General features: G+C 37.3%; 1 protein-coding gene across 1 annotated transcript in view; it reads left to right on the forward strand.

Annotated features, from left to right (window-relative positions):
• Positions 1-20885, forward strand: part of ntrk3b (neurotrophic tyrosine kinase, receptor, type 3b) — a gene marked incomplete at both ends in the record, with an annotated part of 126835 nt that extends 105950 nt beyond the window's left edge. The window contains 5 exons of the mRNA XM_081359920.1: positions 3963-4093; positions 6879-7051; positions 10204-10447; positions 18789-18947; positions 20700-20885. Of these exons, the coding sequence (XP_081216046.1) occupies positions 3963-4093; positions 6879-7051; positions 10204-10447; positions 18789-18947; positions 20700-20885 (893 nt within the window). The remainder of the gene's footprint in view (positions 1-3962; positions 4094-6878; positions 7052-10203; positions 10448-18788; positions 18948-20699) is intronic.
• Positions 20886-21258: the final 373 nt, after the last annotated feature.

Raw genomic sequence — 21258 nt, forward strand, 5'->3', positions numbered from 1 at the left:
AACAAAAAGCTGAGAAAATCACGGTTTTGTTAAATACGTCCAGATCGGATTCAGAACGATGATCAAAACATAGCTGGAGTAGATCGCTTCCATTAACTCACCCAAAGCTTCCACAGTCCTGTACCTCTTCATGGGTTTGACATTTCATTGGGTAATCTTAGGCAGTTTTGATTTATAAGCTGTTGAATGTTTGATGATCGCGTTAGATCACACGTGCGTAAGTAATGCTTCAATCGCTTGTTTCTGCTTCTTCGCCTGTGTATGATCCAAAGATTCTGGACTCTTTTAGAAGATTCCCCCCGGTTCTTTCACGATCGCTTTCCAGTCGCACCATTTGCACCACCCTAAGGAATGCCCTGGTCATAAATCACGGACAATTCTGTCAATGATGGGGAAAGAGTTAAAGGCAGGGTAGGTAGGAGTTTTCTAAAAAAAAAAAAACATTCCAAATTTGTTTAAACTGTCTTTATATACCAATACATAATTAAAATGTAAGTACTCTGAAAAAGAGAGTATAAAAATCGAGTGTCTGTAGACCTCTCATGACTGTTGTAAACACAGCTAATTATTTCCATTCACTCCACCCCCTCCCTTCTGAGCTCCTTCCAAAGCCACGCCCCCAAAACACATGAACGCGCGACGCCAAACGCTCAGGCTCAGCTGGAAGACGTATTTATTTACCTGAGACGAGTGGAGAGGAAGGAGCGGAGTGCATGCAGTGACATCATGTCAGAATCACATGTAATAAAATACCTAACTTTATCACTATAAATATAAACATAAGATTTCTTTTAGTACTCACTATCAAGCTAGCATATCAATACTGGTAAAGTTTAAAATAGACTTTGTTTGATTCGGTAACGAGCTATATTTATAGGTAACGAGCTATATTTATAAGGCAAAGCTAAAAACAGGTTGCATTGATACACGTTTTTCCATTACCATCAGTTACACTGTGATGAAGGTGAATTTCGTTTAAGATTCATAACATATACGGTGTTTTGCATGTAAGAGTTTCCATGATGAAAACATTGTTGACTCTGATGAGGACTACACTCCGGAGACAAGTACCGCATCGTCGGTTCGAGGACAGGTCTGGGGTCGAGGGCGAAGCAGAGGAGGTCGTTCAAGAGTGCGGGCAACCAGGGTCCGAGGAAGTAGTTTTTTCCTTGTTTGCCTTCGCTGACTGCATATGCAGGTGCTTTGAATTTTGAATGCTCTTTTTCTGCCATAATTTTTACTCTTCGTAGGTTCCGCGCCTCCTCAAATCAAACGGGTACGCGCGCATATGGGCAGATCTAGCAACAGGGGTGGTAGCCATGGTTGCGAGAGTGAGTGACAGTCGCCCAAACCAATCAATTGTTTTGTCCCGAATGGAAATAATGAGCTGTGTTTATTGCAGATTAAAAGGTCTACAGTCACTCGATTTTTATCCTCTCTTTTTCAGAGCACTTACATTACCTACCCTACCTTTAATTGACCAATCTTAATGAACAGCACTATTTCTAATCATAAAGTTTTACTGCTGCAAACACACCTGCCTGTGCGTCTTTCCTAATTTCAGCCTTCAGGGTTTGATACATGTTCATTCAGGATGAGGAATAAATGAATGACAGTGAGTCTCGGGATATTGCCTCTCAGAGGCAATTCAGAGGCTTTCCACAACAGGATTGGGGTAAATAGGTTATGGGGGGAGCGGGTGGGGAGCTGAAGGTTAAGTTAACCCATCCCAAACTCCTGTGGCAGGTGCACATGTAATTGTTCGCTTAGAGGATAGGACAAACCCAGCGGACCACTTAATGAAATAGCGAGTGAATATAAATGAGTTTTTGGGGACAGGAAAGTGCTCCAGACTTGACCTGAATCTGCTTCAGTCTGCTAGATCCCTGCATCTCAAATCTCCGAGCTTTGATAATGGTAGTAGCACCTGATTCCTGATACTGTCAGTGGCTCAAGTGTCAATACGATTTTGTTGCCCTTATGGCAAGGTGTTACATTGAATTTAATCTTTTCCGTTTCAGTGACAGTTTGTCAATAAATTAAATATTTTAATTAACACAACTTGAAACTGATATGTCTTACAAAAGTATTAATTATCCTCATTGTAATGCATCGGAAAAATGCATTTTTCATTATAATGGTTATTATAAAAGCACAATACTTATCTGTTAATGCAATAATAACCTTTAAAATGTTAAACAATAAATGTGCACTAAAAAGTATTATAATGTATTATTGTGCATTATAAATGATCAGACTATATTAACTCTGGTTACAACTATATAAAAAGAACATTCAGTTGATTATAATGTGCATTAAAAGGCATTATATTAATGCATTACCTATACACACAGACACTTCAGTTGGCGTTACCAATTTTTCAAATCATTTTCTGCAAGGATCTTTATGGATGTTTACCCAGAACATGCTAATTAATAAACACAGGATGAGTACAGGACTACTTATGCTATTTTATTGCAGACCACGCTGCTTTGACTCAGAATGGCATGAACTAATGACACAAACATAATATTTATTCACAATATCTGTTGTGTGTGGCTTCACCTAGCAACCACTTCAAGTTCACAGAGTCGAAAAAAATCATTTGAGCAAATGATTTCCTTTTAAAAAAAAACTATAACAGCACTATAACAGGCTATTCAATATGATATGTTCACATCATGTGTGAATAATTGTCTATGGTTCTTTTGTGTAATTCGTTCAGAAACCTATATCTACATTAACTCTTCACCTTTATCAATGAATTGGTACGTGTAGGCCACTGAGTAGATGTCTTTATGTGAATTTAAAGAATTAGATATAGAAAAAACATGTATTTGAGGTCTTTTTTCATGCCTTTTTGTGGTTGAGCATTTTGCTTTTAAGCTACTTTAAATTCACTCAAATAATTGGAAACGACAATGACAATGGCAAAGCATTACAAGTCCCAGGTGAGTTCCAAACAGATGGCAAAAAGAGACCTTTTACAATTGACTCTCATTTGCATCACGCTCGTTTTGTTTTGAAAAAGAGAACTCAGAGGAGACAAAAAAACATGCAGAAAATATCCAGCTGTGACTGTGAGCAGCAATTCTAGAACACCATCTGCACAGGAACTGACCTTTTACACAATGTGAACAACTCACGATTGAAGCCTTTATTTACACTTGTACACGTACGCGTAAACAACATGCACAACGGCGCATACAGATAACCTGTCACTCATATTTCATTTGGCTCTGTTTTCCGCACTCGTGTTTGCCACCTGTTCCCAAGGGACATTGTCTCTCATGATGATATTATTGGGATAATTGTATGCCTGGACCTTTATCATCATTTTTTTGATCATATATTATAGACATTGATGTGAATCACTGACAGTGCTTCTTTTTTTGTTCATTTAAAAAAAAAAAAAGTAATTCCCAACCCTAATGCTGCTTTCTGCTGAAAACAAGACAACAACTCGTAGTGATCACACCTACAAAAATACACAATAGAAGAACAACAAGTCCATACTATAATGCTATATCCCCATTCTGCCATACGATAGCTTTGTGTGTGATAATAGCATACAGGTTTGGAATGACATGAGAGTGAGTGAATAATGTAAGAATTTCTATTTTTGAATGAACCATTCCCAGTGTTGTACTGGCTAACTAAAACAATTAAAAAAATAAATAATTGAAATGAAGCATACATAAACTAAATATTAAATATAAGATGAAAAACTTAAATAAAATAAGTTTAAAGGGTTAGTTATAAAAAAAAAATAATTCTGACATTGACCAATGAGTTTTGTTCTCGCGCGTCAAGCAGGTTCGGTTGAGGTGACTATTTCTTTAAGGCAGTATCCTTTCACAATCCATTTTCATATTGCTACACCACTGTGAACTTATGACCCTGACACACAAAACTTTAATAACCATTATGGTTTTCTCTCCCTTTCTGTATTTCTCTTTCAGATGTGCAGCATATTAAACGAAGGGACATTGTTCTGAAGAGGGAGCTTGGCGAGGGAGCTTTTGGGAAGGTGTTTCTGGCTGAATGTTACAACCTCAGCCCCACCAAAGATAAGATGCTGGTGGCTGTGAAGGTGAGGCATGATTTTGCAGTTAAAAGCACCTTCTTCTGGCTTTTCTTTGCTCTGACTTCTCTAAGAATAGATGCACTTCTCCTGTGCACTATATTCCATTACCAGGAGTGTGCATTATGAAAGTAAATGCACCTTCCTGGCCTTATTGCGCACAATTCATCTAAAAAAAAAGTTTGTCTTCAAAATTTTTGATCAAAATGTAAAACTTTTTTCTCTGAAACAGCTGTACGTTCAACTATGACACTTATGACAATCCAGATCTGTTCTCAATAGATAAAATCAAGCACCAGTAGATAAAATCAATCTTGTTCTTGTTTAATCGGAAATAATTGTGAATGCCGTTTTTACTGGTTCGTACACAACCATTTAATTGTGCATTGTCAGGATCAGTGTTTAGGAAACTACTTTGCTGACTTACAAGTGACTCATTTAACCCCATATTTAACCCCATAAAGCCTACTGTATCACATTTGACTTTTCTATGGTTATTGTTTTCAAAAACTTGCACTTTGAAACACGTTTTAAAAAATTTGCATTTTCAGGCCCCCAAAACGCCATTGTCTTCTAAAAACTTTGTTGAAAACAGCTGTTCATTTACAAGACAATGGCGTGACATGGCATCTAAATTGTCAACATGGTCAAAACCTGTTGTACACAGTCTAGTAAATTATTCTGTCATCTGATTGATAGTTTATGGCCTTTTAGTATAATTCTAGAAACTCCCCCCTTCAGGCCGTGGGTCATGTGTGTGTGTTTTTTTTTTTTCTGTGAGAATAACCAAATTTATTTTTAGCAATATTTCAAGATGTACACTTACATGAAACTTTCCAGGAACATATATGTACATCTCTCAATCATCATTTAATTGCACTGCAATTATTTTTTGCAACCCACAATAAAAACTACAGAGTTAAATATCTCATTGATTTGCATTATATTCATTTTACTTTTTGCCCATATAAATATTAAAAAATAATTTTACTATTATTTCATATTTCAGGCTTTTATATTACAGGGTTAAAGTATTTTCACAATAAATTAGATCACAGGTTCACTTGCAACAAGTATCGACAACGTTTGTGTCAAGCACAATGTGTTTAAAATAAAAAAACTTACCAGTTAATGAACTTAAATGCTTTATTTTAAGGACATTTTGTTTATTTCAAAACCATCAGAGAACTGGCCTAGAATGCCTTAAGGCCAATAATATCATTTAACCACTGGAAAGCACTCTCCACATCTGAACTTGCTCTTCTAATCCAATGTACTGCCTCACCAGAGCCCACTGACACTATTACATCATAAAGATAACTGAAGATACTGTGAAAATGCTTCAGTATCATGGGGATATCTTATGAACCCGGGGCTGTCAGGCCAGTTCCCCCAGTAGAACGCTGCGACAGAAAGACAGCACGGGAGGACTGTGTTTAGTGCATGATGCTAACACATCCCCTGACAGAATGAGTGCTTCACCATCTGTGTCATATACGCCATTCTCTGTCGATGTCTCCCTCTGCTTGTGTCAGAGAGATCAGGGGAATTCTGTAATTAAAATCAAATTGCATCATGTGCTGTTCAGGCAAGTTACCATTTAATTGCTAGGAGCAGGACTCACAATGAAAAGGCTAGTAGCGATATGGAGGACCTAGGAATTTTTTGTTTTTTTGTCATGCTATAATTACTTTGGTAAGGATACCCATCCTACAGATTGCCTGTGATTGAGATGCAAAATATTATCGCATTTCTCAAGTTCGTGCTAAAAAGATTCTGTCAAAGCAAATTTATATAGGTCAGAAAATATACATCGGACATGTTGGTAAAGACTAAAGCATTTCCCAAAATGATAGATTTGGGGTACACTGGTGTCAGGAAATACAATTAAACTTTCAAAACTCAGATTACCTATCAGGCTAGCTTTAAATGGGAATTATACACCCTAGGCCCATTAGAAACATGCCTCTAGGCGCTACATTTTTACATTCCAAAAACATACTTACACATACAATTCACTGTAGTTTCCAGCTCAGATGCACATTAGAGGTAGTAAAATGGCAACAACTTTTATTCTTTTTCACACAAATTATGATTACAAGGACAGATTATCGATTCAAGACTTATCATTAGTTATACCATAGCAAAAATATTGAAAATTGTTACACTACATTCAAATATCCTCTGCCAGACTGGGTTAATGAAAATGCAAATAATATCCAGCAAAATAAGACATTAGATTGTGATATATTTTTCTGTTTGTGTTAATATTTTATTTGAAATGTAAATTGTTCATTCCCCAATGAACTTAGCCCTTAAGGCTGTGACACACCAAGCTAACGTCAAAGAAGTTGTCGCCTCACATTGGCTGCATTTGGGCTAAAAATCTGCTCTTAGCATGTGCGTTCTGCACCTGTGTGTAAGGAAATAACTGTATATATCAGCAGGTATCAATGGTCTATATTACTAAAACTATCCTGACAGCGATGGCCCATGTGGATCACCGTCGGCTTGGTGTGTATTGGCCCTTAAACATGACACTGTTATGCCAAGTTGTGTCCCTGAACCACTTTTGTTTTGAGAAGTCATGCTATGGCCTTTTGTTGTACATTTTCATCTCATTTCAGTTCATGGCAGACATCCTGAAATACAATTAGGCATATTAGTCTAACCTTCGTCTCATTTCTCCTTGGCTAGAGGACAACTTGAGTAAAAACGTGGCATCCAGCTCTCCCTCGATGCATTTGTTCTTGTCTTTACATCTCTTACAGTAAAAACACTTTCTATCTCTCAGACTCTCAAAGATCCAACCCTGACTGCCAGAAAAGACTTTCAACGGGAGGCTGAGCTTCTCACCAACCTGCAGCACGAACACATTGTGATGTTCTACGGCGTGTGTGTGGATGGCGACCCTCTCATCATGGTGTTTGAATACATGAAGCATGGAGACCTCAATAAGTTTCTGAGGTAGTTATTTTTCATGTTATATAAAGAACAATGAATGCTAAAGAACTAAGATTTGTCTCAAAACTCAGATTTTTTTAATGGGAATTATACACCCTAGGTTCATTAGAAAAACATGCCTCTAAGCTCTACCTAAATTTTTACACTCCCAAAGTATACCTACTGTACACATACAATTCACTGTAGTTTCCGGCTCAAATGAACATTAGAGGTAGTAAAATGACAACAACTTTTATTCTTTTTCACTCATGATTACAGGGACAGATTATAATTTCAAGACTTATTTTTGTGTGGTTCCTTGCACAATACTAGGTTATGATCTTAAAATGCTTTTACCATAGCTAATGATTTGTAAACTAATACATTTTGATGTTTGCATCACATAACCATTTTCAAATAAAACTGATAGTGTTGTGAAACATGCAAGAAGTGACGTACAGTAATATAATTTTGCAGAAATGCCGCCACATTCAATGACCCTAGGTTGGAATTATAGGCACAGGCAAAGGCTGTCTGAAATTGTAATTAGTAAAATTATTTTAGCTCCTAAAATACCAAATTTTAGCCAAAATATGTTGGATTATCACGTCTCCTCAATGAATCATCTGATTTCATCACGCGCAGCAACAAGCAATGAAAATTTCAATTTAATATGGTGGATGGAGCCAATCCAGAGGAACATTTTATTGCTCACGTTGCACGTGAGACTTAATTGAGTTCTGTTATTGTCTCATATTTCTCTTAAAATCTTTTTCAAGTATTAGGCACATAAGGTTGATAATCATTAAATTATGCAGTTTAATTTAGGTTGCAATGCAGTTTATGTAGACAGCTGCCTGTGCAGGCATTCGATATTGAAACAGCTCACTAGGTTTTGAAACACAAAATTCTTAAAATTCAAAATAACAGTTTAGGATTGAAGTTCATTGCATGCACGTCGCATGGACTGAGGCCATGCGAATTGTAATTTGCAGGGGAGATCTGTGAAAATATAAAGGCAGACAGAGTTCTGGAGTGAGATGATTGTCTTGTGGGAGCAAAGAGATGGGTGATGATAATAAATTAGTCTTTTGTGCAGTGAGAATTTTTTCTTACACTTATGCAGATGGCCGGACTAGCATTTCAAGAAAAAAAAAATGATGAAATTCTTTTCTGAAAAGCTGCAATGATAGAAGTCTGGTTGATTTTCATGGACACTAAACATATTTTGGCAGCAGACTCCAGGCTTAATGCAGATGATATGCGTGTTGAATTAAAAAGATTTTGCGAGAACTTCATGTAAAGCATACTAGAAAAGTCAGTGTATATAATTTGGGGAACATTGCACAACAGTGTACTGCCTAGTTTTTCAGCAGCTTTGGTTCGGAAAGTTTTTCTTCCTCCATTCATTCGCTCCATAAACATTTCAAAAATATTTTCCTGGAATACGTTTTGATGTAACCAACAAATACTGAGTTGAATCCCAACTTGTGATTCAGCTTTGAGTTGGTTGTTTGGTTCATGACTCCCGAGCTTTGATTAAAATAAAGAAGGTAACACAATTTCGATGCTTCACTTTAGACATTTTACTAACTATAAGTAACTTTGCAACTACCTCTCATTAGAGTATTAGTGGACCATCTGCTTAATATCTGATCAAACTTATTTTGATTCTTCCCCAACAGACATTCTACTGACTATCCTTTGCAACAATATGTCAACTTATTTACAGTCTACTAACTGTTTACTAATACTCTAATGAAAGTTGACAGAGTAGTTGCAGAGTTAGTTGCAGTTAAGTAGTAGAATGTCTTAAGTGGACCATTGAAATAAAAAGTAACCTAAAAAAGTATTTGAAATGATAAAGACTATGTATGTAATTGAATCATAAAGGATTGTTGTTGATTATACACTACCATTCAAAAGTTTGGGATCAGTATCATTTAAAAAAAAGAAATACTGCGTTGATACTAGAAAATATGAATAAATGCTGTTCAAAAGAAAAATTTCAAAAAAATAATGTATCATGGTTTCCAGAAAAATATCAAGCAGCACAACAATTGTCTTTTTTTCAGCATATTAGAATGATTTCTGAAGGATTATGTGACACTGAAGACTGGAGTAATGATGCTGAAAATTCAGCTTTCCATCACAGGAATAAATTACATTTTGAAATATATTAAAAAAGAAAACAGTTAAATACTGTATTTCAGAATCTTACAGATTTGACTATTTTGATCAAATAAATACTGCCTTTGTGAGTATGAGAAACATCTTTAAAAAGTTACTTGAATGGTACTTGAAAGTTTATTGCACAATATTCAAATACTGTATATACACAACATAGATACTTATTATTTTTTCATTTTTTTAGTGTAGGCAGTCGCTGATGAGCACTTTTGGTGGGATTCCCATTTCCAGGGTTACACCAAACTCTCTGTTCGGCAAATCTCTCTTCAGGATTATGGGTATTGTAGTTCACTGGGAATTTGGCAAAATAAATAAAAAAATTCCAAAATGATGTTAAAATCACTCTGACTTAGGCGGCTTAATCACCTCTTTAGAAATCAAATATTTTTAAATGTTGTTAAAAATCAAGTTCTTTATTGAAAAAATGAATAGGATTCTTTCTTTTTTTTCCGGAAACAGACTGTTGCATTCTAAAAAAGAGCTCTCACTTGGATTGTTAGCACTCTGATTGTTAGTTCTTCAGACATACAGTTGAAGAGCTCCCTGCTGAAGAGGCACTGACCAGATGAGAAGCACAAATTACAGTCGAGCCCTTTTCAACATCCACCTTATGCAAATGCTGCTGCAATCAGACAAAAATCATTTTCCCAGAGTGAAGAGAAAATGGAAAAAGTAAACTGAATAGGTGATTTTATTTCTCCACAGTTGAAGTCAAAGCACATCTTTCTTTGCCATGACTTACTCACTTCAAATCAGACAGCTTTACAGGATTAAAGGATTAGAGGGGGAATTATTTTATGGAGCAATAAGGCGGTGCGTTTGAACATTTCGACCCTTTGCCCTTTTACATTGATCCATAATCAATTTTCCCTGCTCGGATCCTAAATGTAAGTAATTGCAAAAACCTGGACGTAGCTCAGCACTGAAGGACAGTTACTGCCAAGACTAACAAGTGTAACCAACATTACTTTCACCCCACATTTCAGAGCCCATGGTCCAGACGCCATGATCCTCGTGGACGGCCAACCGATGCAGTCGAACGGGGAACTTGGTCTCTCGCAGATGCTTCATATCGGTTCACAGATAGCGGCAGGCATGGTCTACCTGTCCTCTCAGCATTTTGTGCACCGCGACCTGGCCACCCGCAATTGCCTCGTGGGTAACGGCCTGCTTGTGAAAATTGGAGACTTCGGGATGTCCAGAGACATATACAGCTCTGATTACTATCGAGTAAGTATCACTACAGTTTAATTACGTTTTAATGTTTGCTGACAAAACTTTTTATAGCATCATTGCAAGTCCATTTCTGGACTTAAAGTCCACACTTCTGGACCAAAAGTATAGGAATGTCCTGGGTCCTGAATGATCTCTATATTGTCACCGACAATAATTCATATTTTTATTTTTTCCATTTTATTTCATTAAGGTAAAACCAAAAACTACGGTCACAGCAAGGCACCTTCAAATTAAGTAAAATCCTTGTATTTAAAAAAACGCTTTTTGTTACATAGGGATAGACGAACAAAAAAATGCACAATGAAAATTCCATCATTTACTTACCCTGATGTCATTTACAGTACAAACCTGTATGACTTTCTTGACTATTTTGAAAAATGTCTGTGTCTCAAAATAACATTGGACCCCATTGACTTTCATTGTATTGACAAAATTAGCGAAAGCATTCTTGCTTTACACGAGCGGAAATATTGTAGCATAACTTTGAAAAGAAAGCTATTTTAATCACATTAGTCTCACTTTAACATATAGAGCCCTATTTTAACGATCTGAAACGCAAGTGTCAAGCGCAAAGCGCAAGTAACTTTGTGGGCGGGTCTTGGGCGCTGTTGCTATTTTCCCGGCGGGATGAGTCTTGCGTCCGGCGCAAATCTAAAAGGGGTTGGTCTGAAGTAGCTTCATTATTCATAGATGTGGTTTGTGCGTAACGTGAAATAAACCAATCAGAGCGTCATCTCACATTCCCTTTAAGAGCAGACGCGCTTTTTCCATAGCCAAGGAGCAACGCTCTCGTCACGGCCGTAAAAGAGAGAGAAGTTACATTGAAATGGAGAAACCCACCCAAATTAACTTTGGTTAAACAGGCATATGATAATTTGGGTAAATATGTAAGCTAGATGTATGCTTTTATAATAAATTGTCTATCTATCTATCTATCTATCTATCTATCTATCTATCTATCTATCTATCTATCTATCTATCTATCTATCTATCTATCTATCTATCTATCTATCTATCTATCTATCTATCTATCTATCTATCTATCTATCGTAATAATGTATGATTTGCAAAAATGAAAACTGCTGCTTCTGTGTAGATGAGAGAATCAAAGTACACGTTGTGCACACGCTACATTGATTATGGCCAAGCATGTGCCCTTAAAATAGAATATGAATAACATGCGCAACGCGCCACTGACTTTAAACTAGTTTTTTTCGGTTAGTGGCGCAATTGTTTTCTAAACCTGCAAAATAGCATGAAGGAACGTTTGCGCCGGAACACGCCTCCTCTTTGCGCTGAACCGCCCCCGCGAGCACAAGTGTATTTCCTAACTTACCGACGTGCATCTGTGGAGGGAAAAGTCCGCTTTGCGCGGGTGCAAAATAGGAATGATACATGTGTCGGTGTACAAAGTCAATTGCGCTGGGTGCAAGATAGGGCCCATAATGTTTACGTTTTGTATATTTTAATGTTTATTGCATTACCTGATAACTTCCATTGTAAGTGTCAAGACTATACAGTATAACCATCATTTTTGCTTCTTTTTTTTTCTATTGATGGATTACTTTAAATAATTTTCTGTGGTAACATGCTGTTTATAGAGATTCAACTGGGGCCAGTTGCATAAATCGCTAAGAATAGTCTTAGATCTTAGTCATTAAAATTCTTTTCTTCAAGACTGTTACATAAAAACGTATATTGGTTTAATCTGATACCGAAAAAAAGACCGACTGCACCTTGATGCTATGGTTATGCATAAACATGCAACTGAGTTGCATAAACATCCTGGACAGAACATTTTAAGTCTTTGGTAAAATTATGTTCCATTTACAATCCCATCAATAAATAGCATAAATGAGGGAAGATATTTTTATAGCTATCTATTAGATACCAATAGCTATCTATTAGATCTAGTTAAACGCAAGGACAACAAAATCTCGGAGAGATTGGACTGTGGAGAGTCTTTGCATTCAAGCCGGTCGTAAGCTGAAGGTCTCACGGAGGCCAGAAACATCTTGATCAGCCGCACATGCGCACACTTATGCACAGTCTGCAATATTGACAATGACAATGCAGAGGGATTATGAAATTATTACCGCATTGGACACGTTCACTGTGTCAAGTGATTATAAATAGCGGATCCTGCCAAGCACATAATCCACACATGGCGAGTCATATTGACGTTTGTTGTCCTCTGGGGCTCGAGCGTCTGGCCACAGGAACGGAGCATGACTGGAAGAGAGATTGAGGTACTTTCATCAGTGACCAATTCAACCGCCTTCGTCAAGATGTTATAAGTGGCACATCGACTTCCTGCCACCTAATGACTTGCCGAGTATCTTTTTGCATGAGATGTTTTTGATAGCTCTGTTTAGAGCCGCTGATGGTTGTAAACAGATTCAGGGAAAATGACAGCACAGGCTCGATCCCGTGAATAAGCTGCAGATTGTCAACGATTGTCTTCAACACAAATAACTGATGACACACAATAAACAAGTGACATGGACAGGTCACCCTGTCACTTGTTCTTGTTTTTTTTTTTTGTGTGTTTTTTTATAAACAACTAATGTCAATGTCATCACTTTCAATAGCCGTATTTTCTTTATGAATTCTAATATCTGTTTCTGCTAGATATTTAGCCAAGTGTTTTAAATGGTTGGAGAAATCTGTTATCGGTCATGGATGCATGAATCTGCTTCCCCTGATACTAAGTATAAAATTGTAAATGCCCAGAGACTAGCTCTAGCAGGGCTGTAATCCATTCACCAGCATGCTTCTTTGCTCTTCATACCCATAATCCAATCTAGCTCTCTACCACTGAGCCACAGACTAGGCAGTAATCCAGTTTATAAACTACCAAAAATAAAGATAAAAACATGTTGCCTTCTTCCTGAAACCCACTCCATGCTGACAGAACGGAAATATGGTCAATCAGCAGAGAGATTTTTTTTTTCTCCATTTTCAATCGTTTATTTCCTATTGGGCTTATCAATTTTTTACCATGACAGGCTAATTGCTCTAGTCTCAACCACAAAGCCCAGGGTGATACAGTGGATTGTGGTTTGAATGATTGCTTAACCAATTTTAGTTGCTCATCTTAATGAGGGATTTGAAAGTAATTTGCATTATTTAAGGATCAGGACGAGTGCGTGTCTCCTGAAAGTCTATTATTAAGATCACTGTTATTCGGCTAGTTTAAATTGTGAATCAACAATTCACATGAATATTTCCAGTAACTCTAATACCATTTGAACTACTAATTATGCTGCGATACATGTATGTCATCATGTACTATAACATAGCACAACTTTGTTGTACTGAGGCACATTTTGCTGTACATTTTTCAAATGTAACTCTGAATGGCAAACAACCGTGCAAGACGCTAGCCGCGTTTCCATTACAGATTTGCCCAAAACTTTTGCGATATTTTCTAAATGTCGATAAAAAACAATTGCAAAATGACAGCGTTTCCATTAACCGATGTTATGCAACTGATGCATATTTTTTTCCTCTCGTGATAAGTCGTTCCAGTAATTATGGCAACGGATGTTGGTAGGTTTATATATCCCAGCCACCGCACCATTATTTTTAAGCGAAGGAGACGTAGGCATGTTATCCAAGCATTAATAGCAAGGAAAGCCCCTTATACTTTGGAGCGGCCAAGTATGAGATGTTTCTGGGTGTTTCTCCCTCCTATCTGCTTCAAGGTCTTGATTGTGGCATTTCCTTGTGGTTTATAATCCAGTATTCCTGTAATTCTTTGGTATTTTATGAGGTTAATAAAGAACTCTGTCTCGTCTTCTGTCCATACATACCGCGCCATATATGTCAGGTGACTTGTAAATGTTTCCATTGCAGTTTTGCGAAATATTCCTTTTTCGAATTGCCTGAAAAACACCTCATGAGAGGGTAAAAACCTTTTTTGCGATATATTGAAATTTTTGCTAAATTGACTTGGTCGTATTTTCAATTCACAATTTCAATTTGCGCAATTTGAAGGGTAATGGAAATGTGACTACTGTCTATTTTTAGAGGTCTTTGTAGATAAAACTTGCTGATTACAAGGGTTGACCGAACATATTGATGTTTTTAATTAGCTACGCTTTCAGATGTACAGTATTTCTTAGTAAAACACAAAAGTGATGCTTTCACTGCAGAGTACTGCAATTAACTGACATGAGAAGAATCTGTATAAAACAGCTTTTTATTTCCCTACATCACTAGTTTGCTGAATTTTCTTTAAAGAGAACATATCCGAGCTTAAATGACAAATAGAGCAATAATTACTCATTAAGGCACTCCGTTGGATTTCTGTAATAGGGCATTCTTTATACAGTGTATTGTAAATTAATTTAATACAGTATGTATTGCATGTCTGTCATCTTTTTGTTCATTGACACACACAACCACTCCCAGATACAGTACAAACGTGTGATTTCACGTGTCATTGCTTTATGCTATGAAACACTACACAATTGAAAATGTGACGCTATTATGTCTTGTTGCAGAGTAACTATTTGAAACTATCTGACCCTCTTGAGTTACCAGTTTGAGATGTTACTGCTTTAAGAACTTCCAGAAACTTCCTGTTCAGTGTTCACCCCATCGTTTCGCATCCTCTCCTGACTAGCACTTGCAATAAGAGCAGTAAAAATACAAATAAACTGACTCAGACCTTTACAGAGCACAGGCTGCAAGGATTCCGATAAGATATTGACTATATGCAGTGGACAGTAGTCACAGGAACCTTCTTGGCTAATTTCTAATGTGGAGGTAGACATTCATTTGTCTGCTCTCTGCCAGCCGGAAGTAAGATCAATGTAACGGCAAACAACAGAGGGAATAGTAATTACAAAGAGAACTTCACGCTGAGCTGGAAGGGCTCCAGCAATACCCAGCAGTCTTCACAGGCATTTCATGCCGGCACAACGTGATGAATGTAGTGGAATTGACGTGAATAAGAAATAGATTTGAGAATAAGCCATATTAATCGAAGCTGAGTGCATGCACAATTAATGCATTATCGTTTAGTCAATTTGGCTCAACTAGCGGAGGACTTAAACAAGGACATGAGATCATTATGAAAGCTAATAATATCAATATATTATTTGCTTTAAAAATACTAAGGATTTGTTCTGTTTATTTGTTACACTCTCACCTAGAAAAGTGTTACAGAGTGGGTCGGGATAATCGATAAGCTGTTTTGTATTGTTTTTAAGTCTTATTCTGTTACATATTGTAAGAGTTCCACATGCAGTGAAGAAGACTTTCTGTCTGTTGCTTTCATTAAGGACCTCTCAGATGGTCTGTCAACTATGGCTGCAGTAAAAGTAAGCGATTTACATTTACATTTACATTTAATCATTTAGCAGACACTTTTACCCAAAGTGACTTCAAAGTGAATCAAACCAACAATAGGGCAACAATATGCAAGTGCTGTGACTAGTCCCAGTTAGTCTAGCACAGTACACATATATAAAGATATAGAATAGTAAATATTAGTATTAATGGGTCAAGTGATTTTGCTTACTGCACCATTAAAAAATTGGAATCAACACCCAAACAAAGATTTTTGTGAATATTTGTTAGATGTCTGGTGTGTTTGTGTTTGTGTATGTGTATGTGTATGTGTATGTGTGTTGAAAACAATATTCTGTTTGCACATAGTCTTGGCTGTGTAAAAAGGGTTACGATCAGGTAAGACCTTTTGGACCCGCGTTAATACTGGAAAAACTTTCCAGTTCTGGAGAGGTGTTAGAGAGCGAACCAATATATGCTGCTGTAAGCTGGTATTGTTCTTAAATCAAAGCTGATTCATCCATACGAGCTGTCTGATGCGCCAGCTGTTTGTCTGTGCTTGTGCAATGAAGAGAAGGGTGTGTTTCTTTTGGGTAAGGGTTTGTTTGTTTTGGGTGTCGATTCCAAAAATCAACAGTTTTTCTCAGAAATCGCTTACTGCATCTTTAACCCCCTGAGACCAGCTCCCTAGAGGTGAGAACTCCAAAATAGGCAACTACGCACAATATAGATATACATTTTTTGCAATCATAAAAAGTAAGGACACAAAGTCTTCTGTCACTTCCAAATAAAAAAAAATGTGGGGTTTGGGTTTTGAACACTGAGTTTTCTGCATTTAGTCTTGACTATATTTGTACCAAGTTTAGTTATATTTTTGCCACTCAATTTGATAGATGTTTGAGCACAACCTCATCTTCATCAAGTGACATTTGGAACGATTTGGCACATAAAATATAAAGTGTGGCAAAAGTTGAAGCTAAATGGACACTAAATTTTGAAATATGAACAAAGTAAAAAAAAGATATATACTGTATATATATATATTTTTTTTTTGCGTTTTGCAGAGAGTAAAAAAAATAAATAAAAAAAATAATAATAATAATAATATATATATATATATATATATATATATATATATATATATATATATATATATATATATATATATATAAAATTACATGCACCTCCGTTTAAAAGTTTGGGGTCGGTAAGATATTTTATTATCTTTGAAAGAAGTAACTTAAAGGTGGTATCAGTGATTTCAGGCCCAAAAATATTTTTATCACATTCATCTAATCTTTCCTAACGATCCGCTAGCTGCCCGCCCCATAAGCATGCCGTCAAAAAAACGCATCTCTGTAGGCAGCCTAGGCTCTGAGATATGCACACAAAAACAAATGGTTTAGCCAAACACTCAAAACCAAAACAAATAGTGTTCCAACCAATCACCGACAGGGGGAGGGTGTTGTGAGGTTTTGAGACAGCTTTTTCTTCAGCTCTGACTTCGCGTGCAGCCGTGCACGAGCACAAAACCTCACAACACCCTCCCCCTGTCGGTGATTGGTTGGAACACTATTTGTTTTGGTTTTGAGTGTTTGGCTAAACCATTTGTTTATGTGTGCAGATCTCAGAGCCTTGGCTGCCTACAGAGACGCGTTTTTTTGACTGCATGCTTATGGGGCGGGCAGCTAGCGGATCGTTCGGAAAGATTAGATGAATGTGACTAAATATTTTTGGGCCTGAAATCACTGATACCACCTTTAAGTCTGAGTTAAGACTGCTTAAAACTGCCGCTCAAGACAACATTTCTTATTATTATCAATGCTGAAAACAGTTGTGCTGGGGTGTGTTTCCCGAACAATGACGTAACTCGCTGCTTAACTACCATAGTACGATGCATCGTTGAAGATACCAACTAGCTAGTTACGACTATTTCCCGAAACCGTATTGTCGCAAAGTGGTCGTTCAACCACGTTGGTTTATGACATCACGCACGTGGTGGAGTAATAACTACTTTTAATGAATCTGTTTGAGATCGAATTAATGCTAGATGTTTTGCTATAAATTACAGACATGACATCCAAGGACTATTTCTCATTTTGTTTTATTTCCAGATTCAATCATTGGCTTGTTCTTACATAGAGCAAGTTCGCACATGCGCACTCTTCAAAAATGGTGCTTTAAATCTCTTGACAAACTAGAAAGAGGTAAATGACATTTGCATGTATTCTAAATAAAAGATACAGGTTGTACTGAATGTCAGCTTGCTTATTTTGCTCAAGATGAGGATTTATTAAGTCCACATGTCATGCAAACTAGAAACTGTGCTTCTAACCACAGCTCGAGAGCTGTCGTTCCAACCACACAAGTTTGCGATGCTGTTTGCGAATGTTCGTTAGAACGATGGTTTCGGGAAACACTGACTCGTTGAACTATGCTGATAACGACAGAACTTGCGAACATAGTTGGCTAACGATGCTTTTGGGAAACGCACCCCTGTGCAATATTCTTGTGGAAACAGTGATATTTATTTTCCAGAATACTTGAATAGAATGTTTCAAAGTAGAAATTTATGTAACAATGTAAAATTTATTGTCATTTTTGAGCAATTTAATGCATCCTTGCTGAATAAAAGTATTCATTTCAAACATCTTTCCGACCCCAAATTTTTTAATGGTAGTGTATATTTAGTGTTCATTCTTGTACAGTAGGTGTATGTGCTCTATCATGCCCTCAGTAGGGTCTGCGTAACATACACACACACAAAACAGTGTCTCTCCCCCACTCAGCAGTGCATAATCTGCTTGAACTTACTGAAAATATACACAGAGACCGGTAATAAATAATTTATCACAATGCGTTATTGTGACATGCGTATGTACTGTATCTTGTTTTAGTTATTCAAAAGAGCTTTTCATACCCAGTTAGAGCTAAAGTAGTAGGCTAAGCTGTTAGCTTGATTACATAGTAAGAGAAATGTCATCCATACCACATAAGATGTGCGTGAGCAATGCTTGATGTGTTATCTGTCTTCTAGGTGGGAGGTCACACCATGCTGCCCATTCGCTGGATGCCTCCGGAGAGCATCATGTACAGGAAGTTCTCCACAGAGAGTGATGTGTGGAGCTTTGGAGTCATTATGTGGGAGATCTTCACCTATGGGAAACAGCCATGGTTTCAGTTATCCAATAATGAGGTAAATGTTCACATGGCGAAAAGAAGCCATTATTAGAACGTCAGTGTGAATATGACATTTTTAGAATGTGAGTGTGATCTCTATTGGAGGGGTGTCATGTCATGCTGTCAGAGATCAGGTTAGCAGCTAACAGTACATCTAGCCATACAATCAGTCGTTTCCTGCTGGTATTGAGAATCGAACCTGCAAGTCAGACTCTCTAACCATTAGGCCCCAACTGCCCAAAGTGGTGACTTGTTGCTGTCTCAATTGCATCATCATGTGCTCCTATTGGTTTTTGATTTGACTGTCATCGTAAGAGAGAAGCCGCACTGCATGACTTCTGACACTGGCAGAATTTCGTCTGAGGTAAAAGTTGATCGCAATGATCTTTAATCAGTTGTTGGCAAACTTTAAACAAGCAATCAAAGACTTCACAAAATGATTGACAAAATTGTCAAATCGTGGCTCAACAGTGTGAACCCGGCTTAACACTGAGGGCACGTTTACACAACAACAGTATGCTTAAAACGGAGAAGTTTTTCCTTTGAGTTTTCCACGTACAGATGACACCATTGTCAAAACGATTCCCATTCCCACAAATCCGCGAAAACGACTAAAAACCCTGTATTCTGCTGCCAAGCCATTAGATGACGATGAAACACTATAGACTGTAATACGCATATGTGCATGACGTCATCGTCTTCAGAGATTTTCATTTTTGTTGTTTACATAGAAACCCTTTTCAAAAACTTGCACTTTGAAACCCATTTTCAAAAGTTTGCGTTTTCAGGCACCCAAAACGCTGTTGTTGTGTAAATGAACGGTCAAAACACACAAAAAGTTTTTGGTTTTTAGTTGAAAACGGTGTCGTGTAAACAGTCCCTGAATTTATTGGGAGTTTACTGTGTGTGAATTATGGGAATGGTACAAACAAGGAGTTTGTCTCAAAAATCTCACCATTGTTTCATCGAATTTTGCTGTATCAGGCTGGGGTGCGTTTCCCAAAAGCATCGTTAGCAACTATGGTCGCAACAAGTTCCATCGTTATCAGCATAGTTCAACGAGTCTGTGTTTACCGAAAACATAGTTCCAACGAACATTCGCAAAACAGCATTGCGAACGAAAGCTCCGGAGCTTTGGTTAGAAGTTTACCATACATGGTAAGAGTTTCTTGTTTGCATGACATGTAGACTCAAAACCTTATCTTGAGCCAAATAAGCAAGCTGACATTCAGTACAATCTGTATCTTTTATTTAGAATACATACACGTCTTTTACGTCTTTTAGTTTGTCAAGAGATTTAAAGCGTCGTTTTTGAACGACTTACTACATAAGAAAGAGCCTATGATTGAATCTGGGAATAAAGCAAAATAACTGAGAAGTATGAGAAATAGTCCTCAGATGCCATGTCTGTAATTTATAGCAAAACATCTACCGTTAATTCGATCTCAAACAGATTCATTAAAAGAAGTTATTACTCCACCATTAACCAACGTGGTTGAATGACCAATTTGCGACAATATGGTTTCGGGAAACAGTCGTGACTAGCTACTCGATTTCTTCAACGATGCATCGTACTATGGTAGTTAAGCAGCGAGTTACGTCGTCGTACGGGAAACGCACCCCTGGTCGGGATGCTCAAACAACGAGTCATAGTGTGCAACATTACTTATATTTGACCCTGCATATGAAATAGCATAAACAAATTGCTCGTATCATCTCTAAATCAATTCCAGACATTTGCTCATTTCTGTGTCTCTCTCTTTTGCAGGTCATTGAATGCATTACTCAAGGTCGGGTTCTAGACAGGCCTCGCCTGTGTCCTAAGGAGGTGTACGACCTCATGTTAGGCTGCTGGCAAAGAGAGCCGCAACAACGACTAAACATCAAAGACATTCAGAAAGTCCTTTACGCTCTGGGAAAAGCCACACCTGTCTACTTGGACATCCTTGGCTGAGACTGGTGCAACGCCTCTCACCAGAATCGAACACAATCCAGGAATAACCAAACAAGCCCTTTTCCCACGTCGGCGCTCCACTGTAAAAACACCAACACGTCGGAGATGGACTTTAAGTGCCTGCAACACTTTTTTCAATACACTGGGTATACATAAAAAAAGTAAAAAATATTTAAAAACAAACTTTTACATTTTGTTTACTGGTACAGTATATAGTGTACAGAATTATTCTACAAAGACAGAAAAACGTTTCCTAAAAAGGGGTGGCGAAAGCAGAATGTTGCCTTTGATTGGCAGCACTGTGTTTGAGAAATGATTTTCAGTGTTTCATTTTATAAGCATATATACACATATATGAATATATTTTTATTTA

Source organism: Scardinius erythrophthalmus (genome assembly GCF_964197995.2).
Source record: "Scardinius erythrophthalmus genome assembly, chromosome: 2".
Classification (NCBI taxonomy): Eukaryota; Metazoa; Chordata; class Actinopteri; order Cypriniformes; family Leuciscidae; genus Scardinius; species Scardinius erythrophthalmus.